Raw genomic sequence first — 13,122 nt, 5'->3', positions numbered from 1 at the left:
ATAAAACAAAACAAAAATTTAAAAAAACACACACTATATCTTTGGATGTAGGAAAATGTGTTTGAACAAACAGAAAATTTACAAGAGAAAGAATTAGGACATCCTCCTAGTATAATTAGAGAAAAGTTTTCAGTAATACATATATGTAAAATTGCTCAATCTTTTAAAAAGTTGAAAACTAAAAAGAAAAACAAGTATATATATTTAAATACTTGGTAAATGACTAAGTATATTTGATAAATGACTTGTTCATAAATTTAAAAGTTAATCTATATTTAATATAAATAGTTTAGTTTTATAATGGGTGAATATAGGTACTGTGGAAATCTAGAGCTTCTATGACCTGGGAAGGGGGGAACCTCTTCATTAAAGGAAGAAAAGGAGGACCAAAACCAAGAATGCATATAAATAAAATCAGATGTCAGGCCAGGAAGGCCCCTAAGCATGTGAAAGTCCCAAAGCTTAAGTTTCATTTACTTCCTGCTAAATCCACCTCTGGTTATAAAAATGAAATATATTTTTGTAATTCCTTCATCATCAAACTGCAGGGGAATGTTCAATACTAATATCAATTGTGCACAGAAAGCTTTTAAATTTATTAATGAAAATGTGAACTCTTACTTGAATCAAATTTCAGTGTGTTCAGTGTATATTTGCCCCTTTTATACAACAGCAATCATACGGTTATATAACTACATAACCACACTAGAAGCAAAGTCAAGGAAGGTTGTAACTAGTTTTAATAACCATATGACTGTAACTGACAGGACGCCTAGCTTTCAATTTTTTTTTTTTAAGAAGTGGCTGTGCTCCAGGTTAAAATTCAAAGAAAATAGCTATATCCACATAATGTGAAGAATAAAATGCAATTCCTAGTAAGATATCCCAGAAATGGCCAATTAGAATGAAAAGAAAAACTCAGATTCATTACCATTTATGCAATTAAACATTCTTTCAAAAGGTATCTTTCCTCTTTCCAAAAAAATAAAATTAAGAGGTCTATTAAACTTACAATCACCATTTTACTGAAAATGGTGATTTTTTTCATTTATTGAAAAAATAATTATCTTAAAATAAGTACCTCTGTCAAATAAAAAAAAGATTCTAAAACTAGGAAACTGTTAAACCTTTCTTATTTTATCATTTAATTTTTACTAGTCTTAGCTAATGTCATTCTTACTTATTGATTTTACTCCTTCCCACTGAAGGATGTGGGGAGGGGAAGGAAGAAGAAGAGAGGAAGAGAAATCTTGGCTTCAGAAAAAATACTGATTATGCTGAGACATAAACACAAGTAGGCATTATAATGAGCCATGCTATACTGAGGATTATGCTGCATGCTGTTGGTCCTTTGGGTGGGTTTGTGAGACCTGGGCACTGTACTCGCTTTGAGCTCACTGAATTCCCCCTTCCATCCCACCCCAGGAATTTGGTTAGAATGGTTTTAAAATGGGCTGGCCAGTTCCACAGACTGGCAAGAAGTTTATTTCTTATAGCGGCTCTGAAACAGTAGCCGAGTGTAAAACAGACATGGGTCGTTAGACAGAATGTCAATGAATCTGATTGAAAGAAAGAAAGCAAGCTAAGAGGAAAAATGTCCTCTCGGGGACTCTGACACCTTTGAAAATTGGGACAAGAGTATCTTTTCCCTTTCTCTTTGTAACAATGGTACAACAGGGTGTGAACGGGGCAGGAAAGGATGGCCCCTTCTCTTCAGACCAAAGCCTTTGTTTCCATGACCACAGAGCAGCTACAAAAAATGATTTGTGAATACAGAAGCAGAACGGCTGATAATAAAAACATCCTTAACAAAATTCTGAACTGTGGCTAAAAGCTTCTTTTTTAAAAAAAGGGGTAAAAAATCCCACCTTTGTGCCAACCAAGTCTCACCCCCCTTTCCCAAAGATATGAGTTAAACCAAAAGAAGGGCAGACTCATGCAAAATTTTTCTAGATTTTTAATGTAGCGAATTTCTGATGTTAAAATGGAGTAGCATAAAGGTGACAACCAAAAAAGCAGCTCTTGTGGTCTAATGTCTTAGAATCCACACCCTTCACCTTGCATGTGTGGAAGAAGAAAGAGCAGAAGATAAAATCACTTCCACCTGGACCACTGCTTCTCCTTATCTGTTAAAGGCACGTATATGACTCCCATCAGGGGCTTCATCTTGACACTGCCATCCTGTAGTTTGTCATACTGCTCCAACATCTGGTTTCCACCTGCGGGACCAACTGGCAATATCAATCTCCCACCAGGCTTTAACTGGTCTATCAGCTAAAAGAAAAAGAAAAAGACATACACACCAACTTACAGATTTTATATTAACAATCATTTTACATTACTATAAACAACTTTTAGTGTCCATGGGCCAAAAGCAGAAATGTACTTTATCTAGTATATACATAGATTGTTAAACTTATTATTATTCTGTCCTCCACTTACCCATTTACTTATCATCCTCCCCTACGAAATTGCAAGTTCTCTTATTCATCTTTGTGTGCCTGTAATCTGACACAGTACACAGCAAGACTGTTTGAGATGAACCACCGAATGTAGAGCTCTCCTCTTGGCAAGACCGAAGGCAAAGCGGAACATTTCAATGCCTATAAGCCCGTTTTGAATCTTTGTGGTTCAGGAGAGGAGAGGGGAGCGGTGTAGTGCAGAAAATCAGCAAGAAGTCCCTAGAATTTAGGGCATCACTGAGCCAACAGTACGGGAACCTTGGTTTTATGACTGAATTTAGGATTACTGGCACCATGACAAACCATGCATTAGAATGAAGACACTCTATTCAATCAAAGACCAAGACCACTCAGTGAATTTTTCTTCCATCAGAAAAATTTTAGATCATATGTTACCATTTGAATGTGGCCTTACGAATGACTACTAATCAAAAACTCTAAGGGAGAACTTTCCCTTGGACAGCATTATCCCAGTAAAGCAAGTCCTCAATTAAAAATTCAGTTGTCAGCAAGCCCATCTTATTTTTCCCATTTCAATTTTTACTCAAGTAATTCTCACAAGTATTCTTTGAGTGTCTTTAAATGTCAAAGTTTGTGATAAAAACCAGCAGACTTGCCCCGACTCCAATCTTACTCCCTAAATCCTGTCATTTTAAATCCTCTTAGCTGTGTCTTCTAGTATTTACATTTTTGGTCGTGATTATCTCTAAAGTATGTCTTTTATGTTTTTCATTAAAATATAATTGACATATAACACTGTATTAGTTTTAGGTGCACATCACAATGGTTTGATAATATGTATGTACTGTAAAACCATTACCACAATACATTTAATTAACATCCATTACCACACATGGTTACGATATTTTCTTCTTGTGATAAAAAGAATTTTAAAGATCTACTCACTTAAACAATACAGTGCTGCTAACTACAGTCACCATGCTATAGAGTCTTTAGGTTCTTGTTTCAAATTATATGCTAGACAAAGACTGAGCTCTCTCACATGTATTCTGCTCCTTTCCCTTTTTCCAACCAATATCATAATTTTTTAAAACCATTTTCAGTTATGACTGTAAACATAATTTGCAGCTGAGCCAATAATCCAGTGCTTGTTTCCTTTCTTATACAACAATTGTTTATCCTGCACTTAGAAACTGAAACTCTTTAGGGACCTGGCTGGCTCAGGTGGAAGAGCATGGCTCTTGATCTTGAGGTCCTGAGTTTGAGCCCCACACTGGGTGTAGAGATTACTAAAAAACAAAACAAAAACAAAACACACACACACACACACACCCTCAAGCTCTTTCTTTTTTTCATTCGTTTTCTTTTTAACTGTTTTCTAAATATTAGTATCCTCCAACAACTTCTCAGTAAGATTTTCACAGTCAAACCCATCTAATTAGTGTTCTGTTGTTGTTGGATAGACTCCCTCTGAGTGCCTTCCTCCTCCTGCTCTGAATCCGGAGGCCCAGGAGGCCTGCTGCACAGCTTTCGTCAGGGGAGTTCCCTTTTAACACTGGGGATTCTCATTATCTATCTCCCGAACCAGATGCTCTACCTTCCCATATCCCAGGGCTTTCTCTTTCTGTTTTTTCCTACTCTCTTCTCCCTCATCTTTTGACATTATTAAAGCAATCACTCTAAAAGTATTATTTGAAACAGCACATGGAGTATTTTAAAAGAGAAAGACTGAGATATGCAGGTCTAAAACTATATTTTACATATTTGACAATATATGTGGGTACAGAATTCAAGGCTAGAAATCATTTTCAGTTCAGAATTGTGAGTTCGTTCCTCTGACTTGTTGATTCTAATGCTGCTATTCTGCAGTCTGCTGCCTTTCTGATTACCAATTCCTTATAGATTGTTTTGTTGTTCTGGAAACTTTTAGAATCTTCCCTTTATCCCTAGTATTCTAGAATTTTATGGTGATATTATGGTTCTTTTTTTTTTTTGTCTCTCTCTCTCTCTCTCTTTTTAGAAAAAGTTCCACATTCTGGGCATCATGATCTTTTCAAACTATACTCATGTCCTTTGGTTCTTGGAAATTTTCTTACTTAGGGCTTAGCACTAATCGTTCCTCCATACGGAATTTGAGGCAGCAGCCCCTCTCGTCAGACCCATGCTTCATCTCTTATTTCCAAGATCCTCGTGTCTCCAATTTCTAAGCCCTTTACCAAGTTGTGCAGAGCAAACTGCTTCTGCAATGGTCCCCTCTGCAGGCTCTTTGATCCAACTTCCTGCACCCTTCTGAGTCAGTTACTACTCCATCCGCTTTCCACCTGCATTCACTACAGGGTTTAGGAGTGCAGGTATAATTCCTGAGATAATGAAATAGGAAGTTTGTGTTTCTGCTTCCTGCTTTCTAGTTGTTTTGGAGTGAAATACAAGAGGAGGCATAAACATCTTTTCTGTTATCTTAAAACTGGAAAGCCCCTCCCTTCAGCATGTCTCTCTTTAATCGGATGTATACAGACCCTTGCAATACTTCCAAGTGCTACTACAAACATTTAAATTCATACCGAGCTAGGGATGCCTGGGTGGCTCAGTCAGGCATCTGACTCGATTCAGGTCATGATTTCAGGGTCGTGATATGGAATCCTGTGTTGGGCTCTGCACTCAGTGGGTCAATGGGGAGTCTGTTTCTCTCCCTCTGCCCCACCCCCTGCGTGCATGGTCTTTCTCTCTGTAAAATAAATCAATCTATCTTTAAATTCATAAAGCCAGAAATGCCCTTCAGGATCATGTCAGGGACTCAGTGGGAACGATAAGCCCTGCACCCAAGCTCTTTCATTTAAATACAGTTCTATTTTGTATTTTTATTGTTCCTACTAGGCTGCCTTAAAAAAATTTTTTTAAACTTATGGTTTGTGTGTCTATATGTGAACATTCATTGAACTATTCATTTATGATTTGTACATCTTTCTACAGCATATTTTTTTAATCTTAAGTAAACTCTATGCCACACATTGGGTTCAAACTCATGACCCCATGATCAAGTTTTGCATGCTTTACCAACTGAGCCAGTCAAGCATCCCATCTACAGCATATTAACCTTCAATTAAAATGTGTTAAAACCACTGGTTTAGTTTTAAAAACAAGCAAACAAAATGGCAACAGGGTAGGAGAAAATAATTTTCTCAAAGTCATTCAGCCAATAAACACCAAGTCAATGACCAGAACAAGTTCCCTAACTTTCAGCTTCCCATTAACTAAACATACAAAAAGGAGCCCTTCCAGACTGGGGAGTGGCTGAGACTGGGCACAAGTGTCACTCTTAGTACCGCATCATCTAGTCCAGAACTGTGGAAAATTCAAACACCATAGAAACCTAAGATCTCAGTGAACTCAACCAAGGAGTATTAAGGGTTAACAGAAGCTTATCAGTCTTACTAAAACAGCCAATTTTGGGGGTGCCTAGGTGGCTCAATCAGTTAAACATCTGACTCTTGATTATGGTTCAGGTCATGATCTCAGAGTCCTGGGACTGAGCCCCACATCAGGCTATGCACTCAGCACAAGGTTTGCTTGAATTTCTCCCCCTCTCTCTGACCGTCCCCGCACTCGCTTGCTCTCTAAAATTTAAAAAAAAAAAATTAAGGGACACCTGGGTGGCTCAGCAGTTAAAGTGCCCACCTTCAGCCCAGGGAATGATCCTGGAGACCCGGGATCGAGTCCTGCATCAGGGTCCCTGCACGGAGCCTGCTTCTTCCTCTGCCTGTGTCTCTGCCTCTCTCTCTCTGTTCTCTCATGAATAAATAAAATCTTTAAAAAAAATTTTTTAAACCCCAAAAAACAATTTCATACTTTAATATTTCCTTGATTATGTAATTACAATACTGGAATAGCCTTCCCTCTCATTGCAACTATGCAAACACTACTATTCTTTTAAGATTCAGTTCCAATTCCATTCATGTATGTAGCCTCCTTAACTGTTCCACGTAAAGTTCTCTCCCTCCCTTGAACTTTTACAGTAGTCTATGTTTTCTTTTCCCTTCAGTATATGTTATATACTAATGATATGCTATCATAGCATTAATTTCCCTGTTATATATATATGACACATTTCTTCCAGAATATAAGCTTTGTGAGGGTAAAATGCATGACAAATACCTGCTGGTCTCACCCATGTATCCAGCAATCTCCCATATTCTGGTATTTAATAAAGGACCAAGTGATTATCAGATCATGAACTCCAGATATATTTTCCTAATTTTACAGGCATACTAGTTCTTACATGGATCAAATGCAGTTTCAAATAAGACAGCCACAGACTATGATTCTGTAATTTTCCAAATCATTTACAGAATTCTCTTCATATTAAAAAAATTACCTACTAAGTATAATTTAAATGCATGACATAAAAATCTAATTATGTCTTGATCATCTAGAAGTCATTTGTCTATAAATCTTTTACAGCCTTAGTTGACTAAAGCCGAAAAACACAGGAGAAAACTCAACTCACCGCCTGGGGTACAACTGGGGCTGCAGCTCCCACATGAATAGCATCATATGGGGCTTCTTCAGCATATCCCATTCTTCCATCCCCCACTGAAAGAAAATAATTATGCTTTAAAAATCAGTTCAGAGGGAACTATTCGGTGTAAAGAATTATAGGAGGTTTAAAGCAGAGCAAGGAGAGACTAAATAATTGATGCTGGGACAACTGGATATTCACATGGAAAAAAAATACATACTTGAATCTCTCTCTTACATACACAAGAATCAACTTCGGATAGATCAGAGTTCTAAATATGTGACTTAGGGACATATCTTCATGATTTTAGAGCAGTCTTAAAGAGGATACAGAAGAGGTGCCTGGGTGGTATAGTTCAGGTTAAGCATCTGATTCTTGGTTTTGGCTCAGGTCGTGATCTTGGGGTCGTGATCTCCCGGGTGTGAGATGGGATTATGCATTGGGCTCTGTGCTCAAAAGGAGTCTGCTTCAGATTCTGTCTCCCTTTCCCTCTGCCCCTTCCACTCAAGCGCTCTAAGATAAATAAGTTAATTAAAACAAGAAGAGGACACAGAAAGCACTGGAAAACACTGGTAAGTTTGATACATTAAAATTGTTTCTATTAATCAAGAAAGCACCAATATGAGGGAAAAGGCATGCCAGAAAGTGACGGAAAAGGTCTGCAATATGTATAAACAGACAAAGGGCTAATCTATAGAGGTCCTACATATCTAAGAAAAATACAAATAACTCAATATCTGAACAAGACATTTCACAAAGGAGGACATCCAAATGATCAAAAATATGAAATAGTGTTTGACCTCACCTCTTAGGAGGAAAATACAAAATTAAAATCACAAAAAGATACTGCTATATACTAAGTAGTTAAAAAGAAAAATCTAACAATACCAAGTGCTGATAAGACAGAGAACTAAAAACGCTGATGTCTTGCTGAAGGGAATGTAAGCTGGTTCAATCACTTTTAAAAAGTTTTGCAGGATCTATGGTTACCCCATGGAATTGCGGTAATACTCTACATAAATGAAAGCTTGTGAGTATATATATGCATTTGGACCTTTGTATACATATGTTCAGGCAGTATTTTGAACATTTCCAATTTAGAAATAACCCAAAATATCCATCAATGGTAGAATAAACAAATTTTGGTAATGTCCTTTACACTGGAAAGTTAGCAATAAAAATTAACTATAAAAAAAGGTGAGTGACTCTTATGAACAATGTTGAATGAAAGAAGTCATTCATCATAGAATATGATGCTGTATGATTCGGTTTATCTGAAATTCAAAATTAAATTAAGCATTGTTTATGGAAGTACAATTAGGCAGGAAAAGCATAAAAGTAATGATGCTGTTTAGCACAAAAAAGAAGGGAAAGAGTTCTGAGGAGGGAAAAGCAAGCAAAAGACATCCAAGCTACCAATGCTGCTCTCTTTTTTAGATCAGTATGGCGATGAAGCAGGTATTTTTGCTAAGTTCCACATTTATGCTTTATGCATAGTTTGATGTTTGTTATTTCTACAGTGTGCTCACATGGATACTGCTGAAAAAAGCAATCTACAGGACAGAATGTATGAGTCAACTAAAAAAACTGTATATGTTACTTATTCAAGCATATATTTATATGTCTAGAAAACTTAAGAGGGAAAAGGAGGGTTTCTTTTTTATCTTAAAGATTTCTGCACTTTAAATTTTTCATAGTGGGCACTTGCTACTTTGCTATTACTTCTTCAAAAGCAATGAAGAAAGAACTCCCAACATGAACATTTTCTGCAATAGTTAAGTCATATCAGCACCATGGTCAAGGCAGAACCAGCATAACATTTTATAGTAACTGTTTCCCTTATGTACTACTTGAAGTGAATATCTAAAAAAAAAAGAAGCAAAAATTAGCTTGAGTATTATTTAGTTTACATGGGATCTTCTGAAAATAAAAATTCTCCAGAGAGGAAATTTTTAAAGTTTTCTCATACTCACCAACCAGCTGCACTCTCCCTGAAGACAAAAGCACCGGATCGTCCTTTCTGACATTATTTATTGAGTCATCTACTAGCTCTTTAATGTGGTCAATTCCTATGACTTTTCCACTAGAGCCAACCTGGAAATGAGGGAATAATTCAATAGCTCACTGACCTAAATTTGTCTTTCTCAAGTGTCATTAAAGTGTTTCCTCGCCTACAGTCATATTCTGCAATGTGAAATGAAGACAAACAGCCTAAGCTTTCAATTATTCAGTTTGCTGTAAAATATTTACCAAATACAATTTTTTCAGCTATAACCCTCAAATGGATAATTATATTTCATTAATTATGAAACTAGAATAAGTCACAAAAACTTACAATACTAAAAAAAAAATCCTTTCTTCGATTTCTAATTTTTAAACCCCAAACCCTGAAGATTTAACTGCTTAGTATTAATATTAAATATTAAATGTTTAATAATTGCTTAATAAATTAATATTAAATACTTAAATTGCATTTAACTAATATTAAATGGTGGTGCAATCATTTTTAATTTAAATTGCATCTAAAAGTGTGACTTCAAACATTAAAATGTTACATAAAAATTCTATAAGGATTTCTACACCTGATTGTACTGCCTGCCGTATGTGGAAAATATAAAATACATAAAAATATAAAAAGGCTCAAAGTATAAATATTAATTGTAAAATAAAGAAAGACAATAAAGACTCTGAAGTCAGACTACCTGGGTTTACATCTAAGCTTCATCACTTACTTACACCTGGACAACTGTGGCAAGTTATTCTATGAATCAGGTTCCTCAGCTATAAAATGACAAGGAAAAGGGTCATATCTCATAAATGATGTGAAAAGAGACTATGTGAAAAGCATTTAGAACACTGACTAGCACACATGGTAAATGTATGAAAAATATTAAATTAACACTACTTTTAAAAAGATAATTCAGAAGTCTAATGATTTTTAAAAAGTGAATTTTTCTCTGAAACCATATGTCAAATATTAAGAACATATCATTTAAGTAAATATTGTGTCTAAGCTTTAAAAAATATACTGGGGTGCTTGGGTGGCTCAATCAGTTGAGTAGTTTCTGCCTTTGGCTCAAGTCATAATCCTAGGGTCCTGCGATGGAGCCCCACACTGGGCTCCCTGCTCAGCCAGGAGCCTGCTTCTACCTCTTCCTCTGCCCCTCACCTTGCTTGTGCTCCCTCTCTCTCTTTCATGCTCTCTCTAGCACATGCTCTCTCTCAAATAAATAAAGTCTTAAAAAAAAATCCTGACATCACATTAAGGAAGGCTTAATTTCTATAAAACAAGTAACAACTGAAAAGAAATACCGGAGTTCTTTTTTTTTTTTCTTTATTTATTTATGATAGTCACACAGAGAGAGAGAGAGAGGCAGAGACACAGGCAGAGGGAGAAGCAGGCTCCATGCACCGGGAGCCCGACGTGGGATTCGATCCCAGGTCTCCAGGATCGCGCCCTGGGCCAAAGGCAGGCGCCAAACCACTGCGCCACCCAGGGATCCCCCTACCTGAGTTCTTATTAAGGAACAGACACTGTTCTGGATGCTTAGAATACATCAATGAAAAAAAATATATCAAAATTCCCACCTCAAAAAAAAAAATTCCCACCTCCCTAGAGCTTAGGCTAGTAGTCTACCAGTTACATATTAACAGCAAGTTAAATGAATTCTAGTCTTAGATGCATCATCCATAAATCCCAACCTAACTAAACTAAAACCTTCCTATCTGGTTCCCAGGGACAAGATTTTTCATAATAATCAAATTGATTTGATTATCTGTGCACAGATAAACCTTTACTCAAGGTGCCTGAGTAGGCCTTCAAACAGATTGCATAGTTACTTACCAGACAGATAAGTAATAAAACTTGAAGTATAATAAATAAGGCATTTTTCTAAGAGTACTTTTCTTAATATAAAAGAAGCTCTACTCTTATTTCTAATTACCCTGTAGGAGTGTCTAGAAATCAGACTCTCTATATCATTTTCTGCCAGCTGAGAATTTGCAGGAATGCAGCCTGGAAGCTACTGGTTGCCATCTTGTGATCACAAGGGAAGAGCCTGACTGAAGCCAACATTTGGAGGAAAGCAAAGCCAAACCAAGAACCAAAGAGACATTGAGTCAATAAAAATGTCTGATCTTCTTTTGAATCCAGCCACACAAAATGTCAGTTAACACTTTAGACTTTTCCATTCTATAAACCAAATAAATAACCTTTCACCTCTGCCAGTTTGGACTGAATCTTCTGTTACTTGCAACAACAACAAAAAATCCTAAGTGATACATATTCCAACTGCTATACTAATAGAATTAAAAAAACAAACCTCAAAAGCTGCTAGTAAAAAAACATACAGCCAAATCTATAATATGTTTCTGCTGGAACGAAATGAAAAATAAAGCTCTTACCATACGTGCAAAACATGCAGTAAGGATTCCACTTCCAGATCCTACATCAAGAGCTTTAGCTCCTTCATGCAATTGATCAAATAGAAGTTCTAGTGCATATGCATGCTGTCAAGAGAAAACAAAGGAAATATTCATTTTTTTTCAAGACTCTATATAAAGTATATATACCATGGCATATAAAGTTGCCAACTTCATACCAATTTTCCTACTATTGTCATCTACCAAGATAATGAAAACACAATATATTATATGCTTATATTTACAGAATAAAGAAAATTTTTACTGATTAAATTCTTTTTTATTAAATTCTTATATTTACTTAAAATGTTTTAGTAATTTTAGATCTCCAGTGTGTGAATTTTTAAATTTTAATTAGTTAAAAGTCAAAAGCTACAAAAGGATCCACAGTGAAGTCTCTGCCCCACCCATCTCCAACCTTCCCAATCCCCCAAAATTTCACTCCCTAAAGGCAATCCATGTTGTCAGATTTCTTGTGATTCCTTTCAAACATATCCATTCTATGTATATATAAGCAAAATACGTATCTGTTTTTTTCATTTATCTTGAAGAACCTTTCTTATCAATACTTATATAGCCTGTTCATTCTTTTTTATGGCTGAGAAGTATATTCTTATATGTATATTATAGTAACAAAAATCTACTCCCTCCCAAAATCCCTAATGAGGGATATTTAAGTCCGTTCCAATCTTCTATAACAAGAGATGAAATCATCTTAAAAGGTATATGTGTAGAATAATATAATAATGCTTATAGAAATCTTATAGAGTAGGGCACCCGAGTGACTCAGTCAGTTAATCAACTGACTCTTGATTTTGGCTCAGGTCCTGATCTCACCGATCGTGAGATCAAGCCCCACATCTGGCTCCATGCTCAGCAGAAGTCTGCTTAGATTTTTTCTACCTCTGCCCTTTCCCTTACTCGTGAGTGCTCACTCTCTCTCTTTCTTTCAAATAAATAAATTCTTCAAAAAAATCCTATAAAGTATATTTATAGGATCAATTCTGAGAAGTAGGGCAGCCCCAGTGGCACAGCGGTTTGGCACCACCTGCAGCCTGGGGTGTGATCCTGGAGACCCGGGATCGAGTCCCACATCGGGCTCCCTGCATGGAGCCTGCTTATCCCTCTGCCTGTGTCTCTGCCTCTCTCTCTCTCTCTCTCTCTCTCTCTGTGTCTATGAATAAATAAACAAAATCTTTAAAAAAAATTCTGAGAAGTAGAATTGAGGGGGTCAAAGGATATATATTTTTATGTTTCAGTATATATAAATTATTAATCAAATAAAATCGTCTTGGATACACTTTGGACCAAACCAAGAAATAAAGCCTTTTCTATTCCATCCTCTTTATAAACGTACATTTCAGTGCTTTTCTAAAATAGGCAGTTAGAACTAATAAATATTATCTCAAAAGGTGTCCTTAAATGTCTGCTATGTTCATTATTAAAAATCATCAGAGGGCGCCTGGGTGGCTCAATCAGTTAAGTGTCCAACTCCAGGTTTTGGCTCAGGGTCATGATCTCATGGGTCATGGGACAGAGCCCCACATGGGGCTCTACACTCAGCATGGAATCTGTTTGTCCCTCTTCACAATTCTCTCTCAAGAACAAATAAATAAAATATTCTTTAAAAAGAAAAAAGAAATTTAAGCATCTGAAATAGGGAATTTTCAAAATGGAGGTACACTGGAAACTCCCTATTTATTCATTCACTTATTTTAAAGATTGTATTTATTTATTTATTTATTTACTAGAGATACAGAG

At 36.2% G+C, this 13,122-nt stretch overlaps 1 protein-coding gene across 5 annotated transcripts in view; it reads right to left on the bottom strand.

The window, feature by feature from the left end:
* The window catches only part of PCMT1 (protein-L-isoaspartate (D-aspartate) O-methyltransferase), a 44,816-nt gene that overhangs the window by 6,158 nt on the left and 25,536 nt on the right, over positions 1-13,122 (bottom strand). For 4 of the 5 annotated variants that reach the window (XM_049115509.1, XM_049115554.1, XM_049115543.1 and 1 more), the window contains 4 exons: positions 11,344-11,448; positions 8,913-9,033; positions 6,928-7,013; positions 2,105-2,274 (listed from right to left, as the gene is read on the bottom strand). In XM_049115509.1, coding sequence (XP_048971466.1) covers positions 2,105-2,274; positions 6,928-7,013; positions 8,913-9,033; positions 11,344-11,448 — 482 coding nt within the window. Of the gene's footprint in view, positions 1-1,964; positions 2,275-6,927; positions 7,014-8,912; positions 9,034-11,343; positions 11,449-13,122 lie in introns of those variants that run through there. The other variant, XM_049115585.1, reaches the window with a different exon arrangement.

This window comes from Canis lupus, chromosome 1 (assembly GCF_003254725.2).
Source record: "Canis lupus dingo isolate Sandy chromosome 1, ASM325472v2, whole genome shotgun sequence".
NCBI classification, from domain to species: domain Eukaryota; kingdom Metazoa; phylum Chordata; class Mammalia; order Carnivora; family Canidae; genus Canis; species Canis lupus.
Note: the sequence above shows the minus strand (reverse complement) of the source record. Positions and strands in the feature narration are given on the sequence as shown.